This window comes from Mustela lutreola, chromosome 4 (assembly GCF_030435805.1).
Source record: "Mustela lutreola isolate mMusLut2 chromosome 4, mMusLut2.pri, whole genome shotgun sequence".
Classification (NCBI taxonomy): domain Eukaryota; kingdom Metazoa; phylum Chordata; class Mammalia; order Carnivora; family Mustelidae; genus Mustela; species Mustela lutreola.
The window spans coordinates 160,278,401-160,300,812 of record NC_081293.1 but is presented as its reverse complement, the minus strand read 5'-3'; the positions used below and the strand labels follow the sequence as shown (position 1 = coordinate 160,300,812).

Sequence of the window (22,412 nt, the reverse complement as noted above, 5' to 3'; positions counted from 1 at the left end):
GAGGGAAGTGCCCTGATTCGCGCCAACGTCACAGAGCCAGCACGGGTGGGTCCAGTTGGGAGCTGGGAAATAAAAACTGTCAGCCTGACAAGGGCTGGGTTGAGACTGGCCAAGCCGCTGCCAGACCCCGCGCCTCGGCCTTACTCTAAGCGCCCCAGAAGCCCTGCAGCTGCGGCGGGACAAGCAGCGATCTGGGGGCCCAGCCCCCACCCCGCCCTGCGCTAATGGGGGTAAAGCTCCGCCGGCGCCATCCTGCAAGCCGAGTCTGATAATAGCCCTGATTAAATGGCGGGGCAGCCAAGGGAAGGCCCCCGCCGCCGCCAGCGCCACCATCACCGCGCCGACTAAGCGGGGACCGGCAGCGGCGGGGGCTCTAACTTGGCCGTCTGTGTCCCAGCCCCGGGAACGGCGGCGGCCGGAGCAGAGGGCGCCGTCTCTGGCCTCAAGTCCTGGCTAGGAACCGCGTGTGTGGGAGGATGGCCCGGGCGCCGGGAGCGGTTCTGTTCTTAGGGACCCGACAGCGTCGCCCGGGGAGGAGTCTTCAGGAGCTAGAGTCCACGTCTAGAGTCCCCAAGCTGTGGAGCTAAGCAGAACGGGGCGCACAGCACCGCTGTCCCGAGTCGTCTGGTCTGCCTTGATCTGCCTTGGCCTCTCCTAGGTGGGAGGTCTGGGACTGAGACCGCAGCGAAGGCTGGGGTGGGCTGGAGGAAGAAAACCAGCAGCTCCCGCGCTCGAGAAGCCAGAGTGAGCCTCGCCAGCCCCTTCGCTAGATGCGCCTCGGCGCTGCTCCGTTGCGAAAAGTACCCGCTTCCTGCCATCGCATCACCCTACCTGGGGTCGCTGCGCCCCGTGCGCTGAGCCAGCGCCTGGCACTGGGCGAACCTCCTTCTTCGCAGATATGGAAACTAAGTCTCAGAGCAATCCAGATAGCCCAGATCACATGGCGGGCAAATGACAAACCTGGCTTCAACCTCCAAAACTTGGCAGTCTGCCTCCAAAAGTTGGGGGTATGCAGGCGGTAAACCTGTACAGACTCCTGCCAAGCAGTGCGGGATCTCCCCGCCTTCCCCGCCTCCATCTTTACCCCCGCCACCCGATCCCCGCCACCTCGCCGCCAACTCTGCAGTCTGCACAACCTACAGATTGCTCGGTAATTATCCTCAGAAAAAGAAAATTACAAAGGTCGCCTGGTTCCGCGGTCCACGTGCGACACCGAAAGACCTTTACTTGGCCTGCCTTCCGTTTTACGCACTTGAGCGTGGACGGTGGGCATGCCAGTCACATCAGCCCGCGTTTGGGGGCACAAAGTTGCCGGTCGCAGGGCGGTGAACAAAGACATACACGTGTTTCCGGGGCCTGCGGCTGCTATTTACAAACAGGCCAAGAAAATTGAGACCTCCCCTCTGAACTGCCTCAGCTTCCAGAACAGGAAACCAACCAAGTTAGTGACAAAATTCGATATGGGGCCGAGGTGAAGATTGAGGAGTAATCGGGTCACAGTCCTGTGCCACCATGAAATTGTGCTCTTGAACGAGTGAACTAGTCTTCCCAGACTCATTTTCTGCAACTTTAAAATGCACAGAATAATGCTACCCGACTGGTATTATCAACCTTATGTGTTTCTTGGGAAGCCTAGCACAGTGCCTGGCACATACTAAGTACACAATAGAAGATCTTTATAATGCACTGAAAAACTAGCTTCCAGGACTTGAAATGTATGCAAAATGCCTTCAAACTAGGCGAGTTAATGGAGAAAAAATGCAACGGAGAAGCCTACTGGGGACCTCCAGGCTTTCTAGCACAGGCTTTCACAGCACGGAGACTGAGTGTCTGAGCATCTGCAGGGAAGCTTTCCTCCTGGCTTTTCCACCATAGAACTGAGACCCAGAACCTCTACAGCCCCCATAGATAAAACTATTTCTTACATTTTTTTGAGTGCAGCATGGAAATCAGGGCTCTTGAACACACTTCTTGATCAGATTTAATCTGTATCAACCCTAAACTGAAATGGAGGCTTTTTCCAAGTTCCAGAGTTGGCCAGTAGTAATGCTTATGAAGTCCCTTGCTTGCTCTCACACCAGTATTACACCATTTATTCTTCACAACAAACTCTGGCTATAGATGTTTCCATCAGTAACCACACTTCAGAGAGGTGGAAAAGGAGTCAGCACAGCTTGCTCCAAACCAGTGTTTCTGATGCCAGACCTCAACACTTTTCTTCTGCCAGGATTTTTATTAAAGTTGTTTATTCTGCTTTATTTTATTAACGTTAAGCCATTATGCCTCTTCATTCTAAGAGTTCCGTGTTGAGGAGAATGTAATATATACTCTTCATGTTGGTGTTTTTTTATATACATCTCTAGCTGGGCTTTGAAGCCTAGAGGGGCAGGGATGGTATACAAATTGTCCAAAGCTAATCTCACCCCACCAAGCCAGTACCTGGTCCAGAAAGAATGAATGCTCACAAACAGATTGGATTAGCTATCTTTGCTCCTTGTTTCCTCCAGTCTTAATCACAATTTCTATTTCTATTGTGGTTTTTATAGGCGTATTATTGGTGTCTCCCACCAGATTGTGAGTTGCATGAGGCAGGAATATTAGGGTTCTGATTACTGGTCACCGCAGCCCAGAGTAAGTACCAGGTAATATTGGATGACTGAACAAATATTCTGCATTCCTTATCTTGTGTTAGATGCATACATCTTTGCTCCCTTACAGAATACATGTTTCAAGTCTTCTGGCGCATGCTCACATGGAAATAGGAGCCCAGATCTTACTGGGTGTATTTTGCCCTTCAAAAGAAGGGAATAAGAACAGTTTCAATCAATGGTTTCTGGGGTGACTTGCTGTAGGAGCTGGCGGCAGAGACCTTGGAAGACTATTTCCTGCCCATGTCTTCCCTCACGCTGGTCTCCCAAACCTCCTGACAAAGACACAGATAGTCACTGAACAGCGAGTTCTGGTTTCTGTAGAGGGAAGGCAGGACGTGTCTTGGGAATCACCAGAAGGTTCAAAGAGCAGTTGTTTGTTGGAAGGCTGGATCATCTGAAATGTGGCAAATGCTTTAAGTTTAATTAGGTGACATCTTAAAAACTGATGCTACTTTGTGAGAGGAAGGGCGCTGGCAAACAGAGGTCAACTTTAGCTCTTCTGCTAAAGTTGTCTCATTTAGTTTTGAGTTCGTCTTCAAACACCTAAGAAACTGAAACTCAGGAAGCTCACTGGGTCACCTGCCACCGGGCCAACAGGACCTTCTTTCTGCCTGTCCTCTATCCTGCTTTCCTCCTCCTAGTGGGAGATCCCACTAAATCAGTCCAGGAGCCATGCTTTCCAAGTTAGGGATTTGCCTTGGAATCCCCCTTCTACTGCTTAAACCAGTGTGATTTGAAGCAGATTCTTCACCTTCTTGACAGGGCTGGGAGTAGGGGGAAAGCCCCAAATTCAAGGGTCAACAGAAACCTCAGTAATCGATAATTCATATTTTAACGCAGCAATTTAAGAAATCAAAATTCATGCAAAAATTCATTATATGCAAATTATCTTAGCTTTATATAAAGACAGGATCTGTCAGCAGCCGGGCGGTTGGGTTCGGAAGACAGCGACCGCCCAGGAGGAGCACTGGCGGAGGAAGGCGGGACCACTCACCGAGGAGGAGAAAGGAGGGTGGGGGGCGGGGGCGAATGGGTCTGAATTCCGTGCCCCACACGGTATCAGGAGAAATCCCTCTGTGCTGGTCTTAGGATCACGCTGCGAGTTTTGCACTCCACTCCAGTGCACGGGTTCTTCTCTGGTCAGGGGGAGATCTGAGGGGAACTGAGGGCCCATCCCTGAAGTTGGGAGCTATTGTGGGATGAGTAGGGTGGAGGCCCTGAGCCAGCGTCCTTTGAGGAGTCTCTGAGGCCCCAAGACTGATCTCTGGCCCCAGGCTGGGGATGGGGTGGGGGAGCCTCTTGGTGAAAACCAGGGTTGGGGGAGGCCTGGGGTGTGCAAGAGAAGCGGGCACCCCAGCGGCAGAACTTCGCTAGCCAGGTCCGGTGGGGTAACGTCGCAGAACCACGGGCCACAAAGGACCTTTCCCTTCACCACCTGAGGACACGGGCCCTGGAGATGGACACGTCCTTCCCAGGGACACAAGACATCTCTTTCCTGGGTCCCACCGGCGGGCGTGAGTTTGAAGTTCAGAACCAAAAGCACGCACACGCACGTGCACACCACGTGGGACCAAAGAGTTGACAAGCTCCAGCCAGCCGCACCCCTGGAGAAGAGGATCTTTTCCCTGCGCTTAAAGCCGGAACTAGGCGAGGGCGCCGGGAGCGCCAAGGCCCAGGGTCGTCCCGGGTGGGCCTGAAGGTCTGGATGCTGCAGGCCTGTTCTTGGGTCCTGGGCTGGCTGGGCGCTTGAGGGGACCATCTGAGTTCAAGAAAACGCAACCCCGCCAAGGTGTACGTCTGAGCCAAGGCCCGCACTTCTCCCAGGAAAGGCTGGGACTCGCAGCCCTCCAGTCAAGCGATCGAAATCCGAGGCCTCGCCGCGCGCTCCGTTTCCCCGCGCGCGAACGCGCGCTGCTCTCTCCGGGAACGTGCTGCGGTGGCCTCCGAGGGGCTGCGGCCGCCCTCCCCACGCTGCTTCGGGGCTTTTCTGTACCGTAAACCGAATTTAGGAATCCCAAAGCACCATTATCGTCGCTTTTAAAGCATTTACCAGGAAGAGAGAAAGGGAAGCTGGGGACGGGATCTCGGGCCAAGTTCGCGAGTAGTAGTAGCCCGGGTGCCCAGAAACAGGTCTCTCTTCTCACCTTCTCTCCCGCTGTCACCCTCGGGGGCACGGCGGCGCTCTGGGTCTGGCACCCGGTCCCGCAGCCCTGGCGCGCTCTGGCTCCTGGTGTTGCCCGCGGGTGAGCGAGACCAGCCGGCGACGGGTCCCAGCCGTTGTCGGCGGAGGGTTCTGCGTTAGCATTCGTTAAGCGAAGAATTATTGGCCAAAAGCGGGAAACCAATTACTTCCTGAGCTGGTCTCTGGGATCACTAACTTTCAAGTTACGGAGACTACAAACGAGAATTTGAAAGTGTGTAATGTATAGGGAGACATCTTCCAGTCCTCCAAACTCTGTATAACCAAACTCAGACGTATAACCAAAAGGTTTAATTCTTCAGCTCCAAAATTTAAAGGGATTTAAGAAAGGGCCCCTTATCACCATGTGATTCCCCTCCTCGGAGCACCTTCCAAAACTGTCCCTACAGTTAACTCGACAAGCGTGTGCGAGAGATACAGGTCTACAATCGCGAAGCTGAAGTTGGAAATTTAAGTATAATAAAATTCTGTTCTTATGATTTACATACAGTGGTGTTAAGGTTTTGTATGGCTTAGGGGCTTGTGTTGCATATGTTATCTCAAGAATCCACAGAGCCTTCTTCCAGGTAGGAATAAATTATTGGTCCTATTTTAATGTAGATAGTGAAACTGAGGCTTTGAGATGTTTAGATAACCTATACAAAGTCTTATGGCTAAAGCGCTCTAAAGTCAAGATTCAAAGCCTCCTCCAAGTCGGATTGCGAGTTCCGGTATCCCAAAGCAGCCCGTCGGCCTGTCGTATGCCGGAGCAAGGCCTGGAGGGAAGTGTTAATGTGATTGCTTTGTTCGAACCCCTGTCGTGGCTTTACCTGTTAATCCGCGCTAACACTGAGGTTTTGAAGGGACCTCAGAACCTCAGCGCTCTCGCTTCGGGACAGCTTCGAATCACCCTTTGACAGCACCTCTCTACCAAGCTGGTTCCCCGTTTTTATAGCACCATATTGATTCGCAAAGGCAATAAATCTAAGGAACGAGGTGACCCCCCCCCCATAATTACGTTGTAGTGTACATTTTACTGCCACGGTTTCAACACCAGCAAGATGCATAGCTTGTTAGGGATCCCCAAACCGCTCACCTCTCGCGCCCGGATTTGTTTAAAGCGGCCTTTTCAATTCCTCTGGTATGCCTCCTGCTTCCGAGCTCATTTAGCTTTTTGTGCTTCCTATTTTACCTTTTAATAGGATGAATAGTAGGAGTTCTGCCCACAAGAGACTCAGAATTGGGCTATGGCTAGTCGCAATTGGAAAAGGAAGTGGAAGCTGATTGGGAGCAAGTCAGCTTTCCCCTCGCTGGGCCAATTTTCCCCAAAATATCCATGTCATGAAATTATTCAAATTCCATTCTAAACCTTTAGGATAATTACAAAAAGAAACGATGTTTCCTCTGCATAGAAGTGTAATGGCAAGTTTTAAAAATTGAGGTATAATTCCGTAGTTCTTGAAAACTAAAACCAGCAAAAAGATTTTCGCCATCCCTTTTGAAGCGTATATCAAGCTCTGGACCAACCATGACATCACCCTCACTCCGATAAAAAGCTAAAAAACAAACAAAAAACCCTTTTGTCAGAAATCTCCCTTTCGCGAGACTGGGAGACTGGAAAGGAACCAGTATGCACCTTACATTCAAGAGAGAAATGTCACTGTTGCACCGAGATGGGGTTTGCGCTGGAAGGGCGACTTGATTTTCAACAACAACAGCGGAGGGTCTGAGTTGTTCCAAAACAGCAAAAAGACCAAAGGCTCAAGAATGGAAGCTGGTCCTTAGGCACACCCTGTTGGCTTAGTCTCTGCTCTTCCTAACGTTTAATCTGAGAGCCTCTGCTCTCAGCTGGCGTTAGCTCTGCTATTGATCTCCCGCGAACAGCGCAGGCACAGCTGCAGGACTATCGTGTGACCAAGAGAGTGGCTTGGAGTGCCAGTCTGGCGCTGGGGTTTACACCTCTAGCTGGCTGGGGGAATTGGAGAGGAGATGTGCCCCTGCCAAGCCCTCCCTGGTGTTTCCTTCTCAAAAGCAAATGGAGATAGACTACTGGACAGTGTAAACCCCTTCCAGTAATAAAACCTATGATTTTACGAATTTCCCCCAAATATTTGCACGTACACACTGTATCTGGAGACCGATAGCGGAATACCTTTAGTCACCAGCATGCAACACCTTGTTAGAAACTATCGATACGCATTGGCAAGAGTGGCTTAAATCACGACTTTCCCAGGCGTCATCATTTCACTTTCATAAATGTTCTCAGCTTCTGATTTTTAAGCTTTTCCCCGGCAGTTTATTCCAGGAGGCTGGGCCCTCAGGGGTGCTGGGAAGGGAGAAAAGGGCTGGTGGGAAATGGAAGCTGTTTTCTCTTTCTTTTAAATTTTAAGACCCACTAAGAGGCTCCTAATCGCCAGACCGACTGGCTGGAAAGGAGCGCAAATATTTACATGTACAACTTGAGTGTGTGTGTCAGCCTGAGTTTACACGGCTCCGAGTGCAGCGGATTACCCTGCGAATTCGGAGAATTTGAGTTATTCAAGCTGAACAGGGCCAACAGGACGACCCCCATAAGGCCGTGGGAAGTCCTGGTCGCAGCTCAGTTTGCGAAGGCACAAGAGCCCTTGTCTACCAAGCTAAGGCGCTGTAAGTCTCGCACTCTCCCACCTCGCGTCGCGAGGTCCCGCAGGGTGCTGCGCCCCCGGCACCGCTCCCGCCCAGCGCCTTCCCTTCGTGGAGGCCCCACTTTCCCGAGTCCCTTTTGGGAACAGGAACCCCGCGTAAGTGACGCTCTGGTGAGCGTAGCAGAAGCCGTGGTTCTGAGAACAGCATCCTTTGCCAAACGCTCGAAGCCCTCCCTTAGCATGTCCTTTACTGGGCTGTGTCTCTCCAGTCCCCCTGTCAAGCAGACAGATTTATTTTGGAGCCCAACGCGTGCGGGGCGACCAGCCCTGGGAGCTGTCCCGCGAATAGGATCTGGTCAGTAGGTGCTGGCTCTATGGCACCGGTTCCCGCCCTACTTAGAGCTTCCCCACTTTCTTTTGGAACTTTGAGCAACGGGAAGGAAAAGAATGGAAGAAGCAGGAACTCCCCCAGGCTACCTCTGATCTAGGTTCCCGCACTGGGCCACTCCCAGAATCCCGCGTCCTAGCCGCTTCAGAAATTCCCGCTCCCGACCGCGCGCTCGTCCCTTCCGCCCCGAGACTTGGAGACCAGGCTAGCGGCATCCGCGGTAGCTAGGCGGTGACACTTTTTCCCGAACGGGCGCCAGGTTTGCGGCGGGTAGCGGCGCGAGGCGGTGCGGGCACCGCGCCCCGGGCGCGCCCTCCCAGCCCGGCCCGCGGCCCCGCCCCCGGCGGCGGAATCAGGAAGCGGTGACGTGGGTCGGTGCTGACTGGCTGCGGGCCGCCGGGATAACTGCCGCCAGCAAATTAAGGCGCCTGGCTGCGAGCGCCCGGGCTCAGTGTCCTCTGCGCCGCGCGGTGCTGCGCACGCCTGCGCTCGCGCTCGTTGGCATCCGCCCCCTCGCACCGGCGCTCCACCCGTCGCCACCTTCCTGCGGGTTGGGCCGCTCCGGCTGTTCTTGCCGCGCGGAGGGAGGAAGGACGCAGTGGGGGTGCGGCAAGACCCCTGGGCTTTGCGCGTCCGATGCTGGTCTCCACCTTCCCGCGGCGCAGCCGGTGGTTCCGCGGGGCGCCCCAGTGCTCGCGCACCCGGTTGAGCCCGCTGCTGGTCCTCCCCGGTCCTCTTCGGCTAGTTCGAAGTCTCTGGGGCTGGAGGGCTTTGCGGTGAGGGACAGAGGCCAGTGTGGAGCTCTTGGGACGTTGGGGCTGACTCATCTGGAGTTCCCGACTCCGCTGAGATTGCACTTGGAAACTTTGCGCTGTGTGTCGGTTTTTGTCTCCCTTGGGGGAGGCTGGACGGCAGTTCGGCAGGCCCGGTCCGTGGCCAGGACCGTACGCTGGGGGCCATGGAGTTCACAGCGTCGCCCAAGCCACAGCTCTCCTCCCGGGCCAACGCCTTCTCCATCGCCGCGCTCATGTCGAGCGGCGGCTCCAAGGAGAAGGAGGGCACCGAAAACACCATCAAACCGCTGGGTAAGTCTGGCTGCCTGAATGTCCGCTGTGGGCAGAGGCGCGGTGCGCATCCGTCTGTCCCTCTGTCCCCTGCCTGCGGGAGGCTCTCGAGAGTGGCTGCCTTTCCCTCCCTGCTCGAGGCAGCTTCTGATCCTCGGGTCAGGGGCCCGACGCTAGGGGTGGGAGAGTCTTCCTTTTCCGCCCAAATTTTCTTTCGGGTCTTCCCGGACAGCCGGTTTCGCGTCTTGTCTCTGCGCTAGCCCCTTTCCCTACCCATCCGTCTAGAATTCCCTTGTCAAGTCGTCTGTATGAAAGTGTGTGTAACTTTGTTGGGACAAACAGGGATAAACAATAATTAACCCTTTTGAAGATTCAACAGGATTTACCATGCGTGTACACCTGCGTGTGCAGTTTGATACCAAGGAGACTCTTAGCGACTTGGGGAGAAACTAGTGGAATTTTGTTTTTCCTCTTATTTCAATCGATTAAACAGAACCAGCTCCTTAAAACCACTGTCAAGTGCTGTAGAATAAGCCAGTTCTCCCCACACGAGCAATTTTCTTCACAGAAGCTCCAGACTTATCAGTGAGACATCGTTTTCAGTGGAGGTTGGCAAAAACATTAGCCAGTAACCATTTTCCAAATTCCTCAACTTTTAGCTATACTGTTTATTTAACAACCTTTACCATTTATAGAAGACACTAGGATCAGAGTAAAGGAAAAATAAGGATTATGTTCCCCGAGCACAAGCGAATTGTGTGGGAAAGAAACTGCTGGGCTTGAATGTTTCAGAGTACCTTTATAACTGACAGAGAAAGGAGTGTTATCACTTCTTGGGTCTCTGGGAAATAATCATTCTATATCCTGATCATCTGATAGCCATAAGATGGTGAGAAACATCAAATAACAAATTTAGGGTAATATTTCTTTTTTAACTCTCCCCATTGTTTTTTTTTTTTTTCTTTTTCTCTGTCCTTTCCAATCTTTAACATCTCACATGTGAAACAACAATCCTAGTATGAAAGATAGAGTGTTAGAGATGAAAAATAAGAGGGTCGGGCCGAGAGAAAAGAAAGAGCTAAAATCCCCGGAGCATCTTAGAACCAAGGAAAAGGAAACCGGAAGAGCTCTAGAAAATATAATGTCAAAAATTCTCCCCTCCAAGGTTTTTCACTCCCTTCCCTTGGTTCTTCCCACCTGCCCTCCTGTCGAAATCCAAGCCTGCGGAAAAAATATGGAAACAACCAAAGAAACAAAGCCCCCAACTGTTTACAGAAATATTAACCAACAGTTTCAAAGTTGTATTCCTGAGACTGCCCAACATTATCCACTTCCTATTTAGAAGGAGTTTGAATTCTTTATAAATTCTTGAATTCTTTATAAACACCCCCACTTGCAGTTTGGTAGCTAGCAGGAAAAGAGCCCTTGGGGTTAAAATTCCTGTCAGAATTACAGACAGCAGACTGGGAAACTTGCCATTTCCAGCTCATTTCTGTATTGCTTTCTTTTTCTGTTTCTTTTCCTGAGAATACCTACCTTTTATCTAAATTCTAAGCTGTAAAGCCATCACCTCTCCCCCACCACAAACACACATAGTCTGTAAAATGGGCATCCCTCCCCTGGGCTTTTGAGACAGGCTCTGAAAGAACCAGAAGGCATTCTTATCCATTGCACAGGCCAGTTCTCCGGAGCACAACAAGCCGAGGACTCCCACGAGAGAAACACCTAGAGGTTCTGTTAGGAGAGAATGCGGTGCTTTGGAACACCAGAGATGTTGAAGCAGCTGTGGGGTGGGGACTGGAAAGCGTCCCATGTTTGCCCATTTAAACACACTAAATCTATCTAGAAGAACTGCTTTAGACCACTACAACATTTCTTAAATTTTTTTTTATTGAAATACAATTGACACATAATATTGTGTTAAAGCAATTCTGTATCATTTTCCTCCTCCACTTTCCAACCCCCACAGTCATTAGTCTGGAGCTTAGGGACTTGGCTTTTTCAGTAGTCAGAAAATAAGAAAATTTCTGAGGCTACGTGTTGATTCCCTATGAAGACATTATGTGAATGTGTTTTTGAAGATATTCATTGCAAGTAAGACTGTGCCCTGGCATACTTTTCTTTCTTTGAATTTGGGAATATAAGACTAAGATAATTAATGTAGTTATCCTTAATTTTAAATGTTACAATGAGTTATTATTGTAAGAGAAGAAAAGGTTAAAAAAAATTCCCTGTTTCCTGCTTGTCTGCTCCAAGTCAAGGGGAAATAAAATGCTTTCTATGATATATGGCATGTATATGTGTATACCTACATTTAGAACTTGTTTCAATTCCTTGAGGGCACCCAGAACAGAGTTGTTTAGAGATCAGTTTCACTTTGCAGATTCAAGTAGTTTCTTTTTTAAGGGATGCAAGATAATTGGGACAATTACAAAAGTCCCCCTGTATTCCATCAAAGTGACTGGTGTAGTCCTAGGCCCTTATCAGCTGTGGACGAGAATGTTTGGTTCATAGGCCATGGTATTCCAACCTGATGGCTGATGGCGTTCTTCCTACTTTAATACTCTGCTAGCCTGGGGTCGGGGTTGTTTTCCTTATGTCCAGGACCTTTTTGAGAGAAAAATACACACACTCGCTCAAGCAATTGTTTCACAGTGGTTCCCAAAATGGCCTGGGGAGCTCACTTCTGTGATATGTTTGAGTCTTTCATAAGCTCTCACGCTGGGAGACATATTGTAAAAATGCCCTCATATCAAAGCCTAGAAAATGGAGAGCCAGGCAGAGAAGTAAAGTTACTTAATTTTTTTGTTTGTTTGTTTTTGTTTTAACCGAATCAGCACTTTTCTCCACTTCACCTCCCCTTTTCTTTTTTTTTCTTATGGAGAGAAGGCTCAAGACAGAAGGGAAACTTTATGTCCAAGTGCTGATCTCTTCATTCCCTTGGTCTCCCTGGAGAAAAGTCTCTCCTGGTTGCCAGAGAGGCAGGACTGGCACCAGATCCCACAAGCAAAGTCTAGAATGTGGGAAGGATAACAACAGAAATACTTGCTTTTTATCTTTCATGATCACCTCCTTTCCCTTTAGCCACTCCTTACATTTTTAGTTCCCAAAGTGGCTTTCATAATGGTAGTAATAGCCTATAAGTTCTAGAACTCATTTGGTTCAGTAAGCAAGCACTGGGTATGTCACTCTAGGGATATATATATATATATCTATATAACTCATCTATAAATATGTATCGAGATACATATTTATAGATGAATTATCACTGCCTTGCTGGAGTTTCTGAACTTAACTTTTCCCAAGTTAAGTCCAGAACCTATTTTGGTTGTGTTGTTCTCCTTCCTGTATCTTTGCTTGATAGCGTTAGCTGTCATCCTCCATTCTCTTTTCCTGCAGAACAATTTGTTGAGAAGTCATCCTGTGCCCAGCCCCTGGGCGAACTGACCAGCCTGGATGCTCACGGGGAGTTTGGTGGTGGGGGCAGCAGCCCATCCTCCTCCTCTCTGTGTACTGAGCCCCTGATCCCCACCACCCCCATCATCCCCAGTGAGGAAATGGCCAAAATTGCCTGCAGCCTGGAGACCAAGGAGCTCTGGGACAAATTCCATGAGCTGGGAACAGAGATGATCATCACCAAGTCGGGCAGGTAGCAGGGTTGGGGGGGGTAGTTGGGGCTCAGTGTGTGAGGAGTGGGGTGGCGAGAATGGTGCCCTGGGTGGCCTAGGGTGTTCCCAGGAACTGGGTGAAACCCCACTAATCCAGAGCACCTAGAGGAAGCTTTGCTTAATGAGGGCTTCTTTCCCCTGACTTGCTTTTGGAAAGAAATGCTGAGACAGATGTCCAAGCATTTGCTTTCTCGGGATCTGGCCATGGAAAACCCCACCTCGGCCTTGATGAGAGGGGCGTGGGGATCTTGGGACGCTGCAGTCTGAGAGGGCTTGGGGCTTTGGGGGATGGCATCTGAAGTGAAGAGGGAACTCATGCTGGGAGTGCAGGGTGGGCTGCTGGGTGCTTCGAGGGAGGCAGTAGCTTCCCTTTTATTGGCCTCAATTTGCAAAAGCCGCCAGTTCCCATTAAAAACTAAAATTAAAACCTGTGCAGAAGAATGAAATTTGAAACGACCACACGCTGTGTAGGATGGAGTGTTGTCGAGGTGGGCCCCCTGGTGCTGTAGCTGGGCATGGGGGATGGTGGGGGATGGGCAGAAGCCAGGGGGCAGAGGCGGCTTCCCAGGCCTGGGGCAAAGACTGTAAAGGTCGGTGGCCGATTGCAGCCCTGGTCACTGCAGCTCTCTGGATTCTGGGAAATACCCCAGGCTCTGGGGAAACCAAACCCCACCCTAGATTTCTGCTGCTGGAGCAAGTTTTCTCCCTGCAACCCTTAGGGGACTGGGCAACTCAATCAGTTCCAGATTTTGGTCTGGGAGCCTAACGGGCTTGATAGATAATATAACATAGCATTTCCCTTAATGGCAGACCTATGGGTATTAGAAAACAAAACAAAACTTTTCACCTAGCGATGAGGACTCCTGTAAAGGTGACACCTAAAATTATCTATGCTTGGGAGAAAGAAGGTCTCTGAATTCCCTTCTCTGTGGAAACAAAAAAGGGTTTGGGGGCCAAGGAGGGGAGTAGGACCTCCCTCTTTAAGTCGGTGGGCTCCTTGGGCAATATGAGCTCTAGCCGATTCTCTTTGTTTCCCTGTGTCAGGAGGATGTTTCCTACCATCCGAGTGTCATTTTCGGGCGTGGATCCTGAGGCCAAGTACATAGTCCTGATGGACATCGTCCCTGTGGACAACAAGAGGTACCGCTACGCCTACCACCGGTCCTCCTGGCTGGTGGCTGGCAAGGCAGACCCACCGCTACCAGCCAGGTTTGTGCCTCCAGATTTTCAGGCAGAGCAAAATGCGTTTTAACTCAGAGAGCAGACTGTCTCTGGTTGGTTGCATTTCAAACAGATCTGGTTTCGCTGTGGTGAGCTCTGGTAGAAAACATTCCTAGCACAGATGCTCCAACTGACTCCACGAAATATCAAAATAGAAAGGCAGAGTTTGCAGAGACAGTGTTGTCTTTAATTTTATCTTTCTCATAATTCCTTTCCATGCTTTCCTAATTTCAGTTGGAGTATTCATTAGAAATCCGGACCCATTTCTTTTGGTACCCATCATTTCTAGTTGGCTACTTAATACCAGACTGAATACACCTAATGAGGAAGTGGTTGCCCTAAAAGTCCGTTTTAGAAGAGTGCATTTGGGGTGCTTATAGTAAATATTTTTAAGTAATATGGTTATATCTGCACACAATAAAGGTCATTTTGGGGAAATGCAGTTGTTTTTGACCAATAAAGGACTCAGACATTTTAAGTAAGAAAACCTAACTCTTCTTTTTCCCCTTCTCCATAGTAATTTCAGTAGATGCATGTAGTTCAACATCAGGTTACTATTCTTTTACATGAACCATTACTAGGTATGTTAAGGATCATATATGTTTATTTTTGTGCTATTCATTGGTAATAATGTTTTTCAGAAAGAAGAACCCTGTTTAAAAAATCACATGCTGTTTTTTATTGTTGCTGCTTTATCCAAATTAGCCTTCTAGGGGAAAAAAAAAGGGCATGAGCTTATGCAAAAAGTAGTAGCTTAAGTTATAGGAACCTAACTGCATACTTTAATACAAACAGAAAATATTAGCAGACTTTACATTTAGGGTTCTAAAACCAAACCTTACTGTTTTTAAGTTGTTTTCTGATTATCTAATTTTTGTAATTGGTTGGAAATTCATATCAGAACAAAGAATTTATTTACATATACAGATTTAGGAATTTTGAAGATATGGCTGGTTCTGTGTATCTAGTCTGGAGTTTTAGTCAAGGCACAGAACCAACACAGACAATTTGTACATACTAGTTCAGATGCTATATTAAGCTTACTTAGTCTGATTTAATCATATTACTGAGCTTACGTATGCTAAATACATTGGAGAAGAGATTTTATTAAAAGAAGCCTCTTAGAGTTTTCGATTCCCACAAGAGACCAGGAAGGACATTTTCCCAACCCCTTCCAAATCAGTATATTAAATAACAAATAAGCAAACTAAGAACTTTTTAAAAAATGTTATACCCCCGTTTTTTTAATTGATCAAGATTCACCAGTTTCTAGCAGTTTATAATTTGTATTTTTTACTCTTTATTATTTAGTAGCTAATTCACATTACTCTCAGGCTTCCTTCCAAACTCTCTAAAATCTTTTTAAATGAGAAAGAGAGAGAGAAGGGGGTATTTCAGCAGATTCCTAACTATTTTTACAAGCAAATCCTTCCCCCTCCTCCCCCAAAGTCTCTCCTTTAAGAAGTTAATCACTCTTACTTAGCATATGTTTTCTTCCTATCAGAAAGTTTGGGGAACTGGTGCAGGCCAGCATGACTTTGGAAATATGACATGCCTTGTTTATGTTACTAATCTGCTCTGGTTGGAGAAGGAAAGCACGTACCAATACACTATCTTAACTGAAGCATGTTTAAGCTATTGCTGGAATTTTAAGTCCTGGGGGACTTGAGAGAGGAGGGGCTTCCTGTATGTTTTTTCATTCATCTTAAAGTTTATTTATATTGATATTAGATAAAAATGTTTAGTGTGTTATAGGTCATGCTGGATAATTTAAACAAATGCTTTTTATTATTATTTAAAAATAATGATGTATTTCATAGCTCCATAAGGGAAAGGTTTGGAATAGGGGAGTTGATAATTTTTGTATTGATGGTAGAAATTCCTTGTGGTTCTTGTTGCTTATTTCAGACAGAAGTTTACCAGTCAGTTGTTCCTAATCAAAACAAATAATATTTGACGATATCATTTTGATCTCAACAGCGGGCAAAACATTATCTAAAATAATGTTGTGTTTTCATATACGACATTTCGTTGTCTTTAAAGTAACTGATATTTAAATGAGTTAGACTTTATTAACGTGATTACACATGTGGAATTGATAAAGAGGGAACATTTCATGTGCTCCTAGGAGTTTAAATATTTTTGAAACTTTTTTGATGGAGTAGGTAGGATGTGCTGGTTGGTAAAACCATTGCATGTGTAAAGTTCTAGTCTTGGAGGAATGTACTTGAAAAGATATTATGAGTGTGTCATCAAGGAATACTTAAATTGAAAGAGACTTTTGACCACTCCTCCAAAACAAACAGGCAGACAAACCCACTCTTACAGCCTTTAAAGTTCTTCCATGAGTTTGGTAGGAAATTCTAGTGCCTTTTTGGTGCTCTGCTTCTGGTGGGCTTTCGCGTGTCAGCATGGACACCTAATTCTTAGTCCTCTGTGTGACAAAGCATGGCACAGCCTTCTTGGTTTTTTCCATAAGTACTGCAGGGAAAAGTTCTGTGACTTTTCCCCCTGACTTTCCCTCAAACCATAATATTTATGTTTAATTAAAATTATAAGGATCCTATAAAAATTGAGATATAAATAACCTGTTAAATGGATAAAAGGATTTGTCCTATCCCTTCTCTTTCACAAATTCTGTAATCTCCCCTGACTTCAGAAAAGCTTATGTTGAGTGGATACCAGGATTAGAATTTACAAAGAGTTGTACTTTGTGTTATCCTTGCTGGTAGAACAGATGGCCTGCATGTCACTGTGAATGAGGAAAAGATTGCCTTGCATTTTGTAGCTGATCAATAAATGATAAATACTTGATAAATACATTCTTTTCCCATCAAAGTGTCCCCCCCCATAAGCTGTTTATGAATAAAAGTACTGAATAATTTGAGGTTTACCCAGCTTATTTTCAGTGTCGTTTAGTGGGCACTTAACTAAATGAAAGTAGTAGTATTTAAGGTAGTAAAGGAGCAATGGACTGTGATCTGTGGACTATTAAAAGTTTGTATTTAAATTTCAAACTGAGTCATCTTCAAGTATAAATGAATGGATTCTCTAGAATTGTTTCCTCTTCAGTTCTTTATGCCTTCATTGCTTTTTAGCAGTACTTAAAAAATTTTTTTTTTAATTTTTTTATAAATGTATAATGTATTATTAGCCCCAGGGCTACAGGTCTGTGAATCATCAGGCTTACACACTTCACAGCACTCACCATATCACATACCCTCCCCAATGTCCATAACCCCACCACCCTCTCCCTCCCCACTGCCACCCTCAGTTTTGTGACATTCAGAGTCTCTTCAGGGTTTGTCTCCCTCCTGATCCCATCTTGTTTCATTTATTCTTCTCCTACCCCCTTAACCCCTCATGTTGCATCTCTACTTCCTCATATTAGGGAGATCATATGATAGTAGTCTTTCTCCAATTGACTTATTTCTTTAGGAGTACTTATGTCACGCACCAGTTATACAATTAGTATAAACTAGTCTCTTGTTTGAAAATACCTACAACGGTAATAAAATTTCATATTTTACTGAAGCAGACCAATAGTTGATTAGGTAGATGGAAAAATACGCACCTTTTTAAAAATGGCTTGCTGAGCCGACAATAGGTATTACCTCTTTTAGATGGTCAGTACATGAAGAAACATATTTAGATGTTTTAAAGTTATTTTGACACTGTTTGATTATTAAATTTGAGATTATCTGGGGCAAATAAAATTCACCATTTATATGAGCTTTTTGTATTCCTTTAGAATTGAACTGTTCTATAACCCACAAAGAACAGATTTTTAAAAGATGACTCAAAATAAATGAAACAAGATGGGATTGGGAGGGAGACAAACCATAAGTGACTCTTAATCTCACAAAACAAACTGAGGGTTGCCGGGGGGAGGGGGTTTGGGAGAAGGGGGTGGGATTATGGACATTGGGGAGGGTATGTGATTTGGTGAGTGCTGTGAAGTGTGTAAACCTGGTGATTCACAGACCTGTACCCCTGGGGATAAAAATATATGTTTATAAAAAATAAAAAATTTAAAAATAAAAAAAAAAATAAAAGATGACTCAATAACATTCTCTTAAAATTTTCTTAGGCTTTATGTACACCCAGATTCTCCTTTTACTGGTGAGCAGCTACTCAAGCAGATGGTGTCTTTTGAAAAGGTGAAACTCACCAACAATGAACTGGACCAGCATGGCCATGTAAGTGCCACGCCTTGGATTATGTGGATTCCTTGGGATGGAATGGAGTCGCTCAGAACTTCTCTGTCTCTTCTTCTTCCCCCCCCTCTCCCCATCCCATCATCCATCTCTCAGTCATTCTGTGAGAACATTCCTGTGCTGTTCAGGGAATCCTGACTACTCTTCTTATGAGGCCACTTACAGGGATGCTGTATACCGTTCCAGTGCAAGAGGGTCTGGGACATTCGGCACTGTGATTTTCCCAAGACTGCAACTACTTCACTACCTGCACCAGCTACACAAAGGGAATGTGCATTCTGGCAGCTATGATAGTTCTTGGGTTATACATCTGATTTCTGTCAGTGGTATGTTAGATAACACGGCATAAAGGAAATGGGGCTGACGCCTCCTCTGGGGATTTCCTAGAGTGTGTTTTGTAGAGCCTGTTCATGTGAGACGCAATAGAACAAAAGGGTTTCATGTCCAGATAAATTTGGGGATGTGCTCTTGACTCACTATCTACGCTTATTGTAGAGTTTTATTAAAGCATAGAGAAGTCTTAAAATGAAAAACAAAACAATTTTATTTTGTGTCAAAAAGAGTTCATCAAAATAAGGGAAAAGAGAAATTGGAATTCTGAGCCCATTTCATTAATTAATAGCACAAATAGCCATTGACACAGGCCTTTACATGTTTACTGCTTTGTAAGGAAAGATGATGTTATCCTGTGTTATAAAAGAAAGATTTACATAAAAATTGTTTGATTTTTATGCTAAGAAAACTGTGGACTTACACATTTAATTTTTTTTTAAATGGCTCATTTTTTAAAAAAAGATTTTATTTATTTATTTGACAGACAGAGATCACAAGTAGGCAGAGCAGCAGACAGAGAGAGAGAGAGAGAGAGGAGGAAGTAGGCTCCCTGCTGAGCAGAGAGCCCAATGTGGGGCTCAATCCCAGGACCCGGGGATCATGACCTGAGCCAGAGGCAGAAGCTTTAACCCACTGAGACACCCAGGCGCCCCTACACACTTCTCTTTGATAAAAAGAGGACTCTCTTTATTTTTTTGCCTTGATTTGCCAGAAAACACTTTGGCATTTCACTGGTTGCTTCCCTTGGCTTAGATACTTTGCATATCATTATTCTCTCTCTACCCCTTTATTACGACTCTTGTTACTTAAAGTTTTTGTTTTTATTGGATCTGTGCAATTTAGAAGTTTCAAAACATTTCTCAGAAAGGATGGTTATAAGTAGATATAAATTAGTTCTAGCCAATGGTTTCAAATGGTTTGATTGAAATTGGAACCAAATAAATCCCTTTAAGCATTGCTACCACCAATTTGCCCACAAGAGGCCTCGTTTATTGTGACCAAATCAGAGTAACCAGGTTAACTCATGACTCTGCTGGTGGCACTTCTGCAATGTTGCAAATAGGTTAATAGGTTTTTGTTATTTTATATATTGGAAAAGATAATTGACTTTTATATTTAAGAATGTTGGGATCATTGTCTTTTTCTGCCTTTTTAAAGAGATGTTTTCATTGATGAATTTTTTTTTCAGGTTAAAAATGATGAAGTATCAGGGAGACATTTTCTACAAACCAGAGCATTCTTAATGTCATTCATATTAAAATTTCTTGACTCCACTGAAATCTTTGCAGGGAGAAATGAAATTTTTTACAGTTGTGATATTTTCCATATGTGAAGCTTTTATTTATTTATTTTTAATTTTTAATTTTTAAATTTTATTAAAAATTTTAATTTTAATTTTTTAATTTTTTAAAACATTGGGAAAGTCCTGGAATAGTTTTGTGTGTGTGTATGTTTTTAAAGATTTTATTTATTTCTTTGAGAGAGAGAGAGAGAGCAAAGAGCATAGGCAGAGGAGCAGCAGAGGGAGAGGGAGAAGCAGGCTCCCCACTGGCAGGGAGCCAGACATGAGGCTTGAACCCAGGACCCTGAGATCATGACCTGAGCTGAAAGCAGATGCTTAATGGACTGAACCACCCAGGTGCCCTTGTGTGAAGCTTTTAGAAGCACTAATTGGGTCTTTCCAGAAAGATTTGAGAATTCATTTTGAGATCAGCTGTCCAGAATTAATATGTTTTCCATTTAGTGTCAACTTCCTAGGTGGAAATAGCACCAAGCTGTATTTTAGGACCCCTAAATTCTCATCTGATTATGCCAAGATTAGACCTTGACAGATTATTTGGTCTTAGATGGTTGTTAATATCCATATTAGCTTTAAAATTTTATTATTTAATATAACCTTTTGTCACCATAAATAATGTGTTCTGAAAACTACAAGAAAAGATTTTTAGATCCTGTGTCATTCAGCCAAGTTCTTTAAATTAGTTCTGAAGAACCCCGTCTTATGGATGCATTTTTCATTTTATAACAGGAAAATTTTTTACTTCAGGGAATTTATTTCTTCAGTGAAGCAAAGTTGACATTTCTATTAGTGTTCCTTAGCCCCATGAGGTCTTGAGCAGAGAGTCAAGGAGCCTTGGGGGCTGAGATTCAGCCTGAGGTTTGAGTCTCTCTGGCACTCTTTCCCAAAGGAAATTGACCTTGGGAGGGTGTAAATACGGGAGAGGGAATATTATTTAAAGCTTAGGGCTTTTTCCATTGAGACTCTGTGTGTATGTGAAAATTCTTTCTAATTTATTAATACAACATATAATGAATACCCAGGTTTTTTCTTGTATCCGTGTTAGAAGTTTACTTTTATCACTTTGAGTTTATTCCCGTTTTATGAGTGAGCATAAATATCTTGAACTCCTTGAAATAAACATGTTATATAATGAGATGACCCTTTTTTTTTTTTTAAGTCTATTTCAACTCATTTGAAGTTCTCATTTGTTTTAATTATTCCTAGTCAGGTTTGGGACCATAAAAGGATGGCATGTGCAAAAGTCAATGACAGTTAATGCTTTGTAACTTTAAGTTGGCTTACATCTCAGCACAGGGAGAGACTGATTCTATATTAATCATCCCACAGTGACTAGTATTTAACTTTGTTAAAGTCAGCTAGCAAAAATGCTCATCTACCATACCCATGTTAGCCAAGAAAACATGGGAGCCATTAGTTTTAACAACACTGCATGCCATTGACCCTGCTCCTGCTACAGTGTGTATCACATGCCTCCCCTGAGAGCCAGGCTCTCTGCTAGGCCCTTGGGGGTGAAGGGCCTACAGTGTGAGCACTATTATTCCAAGAAGATGGAACCCTGTTTTGCAGATGTAGGTTTGCTGTCTGTGTGGCAGGAGGGAAGATATGGGAAAAACTTTTGTATCTGAAAGTGAATTTTATAACTCAGATTTCATAATGGCAAATCATTATATTTTATTTAAAAGATACAGGAAAAATACTGCCTTGTTAACAAAAGTAGGATCATGATTTTTAAGTATTGGGCAACTTTCATTAGTCATCACTGTCATTCATGTTTGGTTTATAACTGGGAACCAGGAATCAATGAAGCTCTCAGATAAGAGTAAGGGGCGCCTGGGTAGCTCAGTGGGTTAAGCCTCTGCCTTTGGCTCAGGTCATGATCTCAGGGTCCTGGGATTGAGCCCCACACGGGGCTCTCTGCTTGGCAGGGAGCCTGCTTCCTCCTCTCTCTCTCTCTCTCTGCCTGCCTCTCTGCCTACTTGTGATCTCTCTCTCTGTCAAATAAATAAATAAAATATTAAAAAAGTAAGAATAAGAATAACAATAATATTCATGTTTGCTGAGGACTTCCTATTTGCTTTGTAATTTATAAGGGCTACATCATCTAATCCTACAACTCTGTGAGGTATGTTTTTGCATTGGAGAAAACAAGGTTGAAGAGGTGAGATCAGTTGGCTCAAGGTGAAGGAGCTAGAGAGTAACAGATTTAGCACTCTAACAGAGGTCTAATACCACACAGCCTTTCTTTTTTTTTTTTTTTACAGAGAGATCACAGTAGGAGAGAGGAAGGGAAGAGATCACAGAGAGAGAGGAAGGGAAGCAGGCCCCCTGCTGAGCAGAGAGCCCGATATGGGACTCGATCCCAGGACCCTGAGATCATGACCTGAGCTGAAGGCAGCGGCTTAACCCACTGAGCCACCCAGGCGCCCCACCACACAGCCTTTCTTAATTCTTCGTATCCTCCGTCAATCATAAATAGCATCTGTCCTCCTAGAATGTACAAGTTCTTATTTTAGAAAATTTAGACCAGTCTAACCAGACTAACAAAAAAATATTTTAAAGACTTGATTAAAAAAAAATCAACATCTTTCAGATGACTTTTCCCATAATTTTTTTTTTAAAAGTGTTTTGTTTTTTAATTTGACAGGGACAGAAAGAGAGCAAGGGCTGTGCCGCTGCATGCACAAGCACGGTGAGGGGCAGAGGGCGAGGGAGATGTGAACTCTCCGGCTGAGCAGGGAACCTGAAGATGTGCTCATCCCATGCG

General features: G+C 45.5%; 1 protein-coding gene across 1 annotated transcript in view; it reads left to right on the top strand.

Moving 5' to 3' along the window:
• The first annotated feature begins 8,299 nt into the window (after nt 1-8,299).
• The window catches only part of TBX20 (T-box transcription factor 20), a 59,292-nt gene continuing 45,179 nt past the window's right edge, over nt 8,300-22,412 (top strand). The window contains exons 1-4 of the mRNA XM_059171549.1: nt 8,300-8,927; nt 12,306-12,555; nt 13,619-13,783; nt 17,886-17,994. Of these exons, the coding sequence (XP_059027532.1) occupies nt 8,801-8,927; nt 12,306-12,555; nt 13,619-13,783; nt 17,886-17,994 (651 nt within the window). The 5' untranslated portion in view covers nt 8,300-8,800. The remainder of the gene's footprint in view (nt 8,928-12,305; nt 12,556-13,618; nt 13,784-17,885; nt 17,995-22,412) is intronic.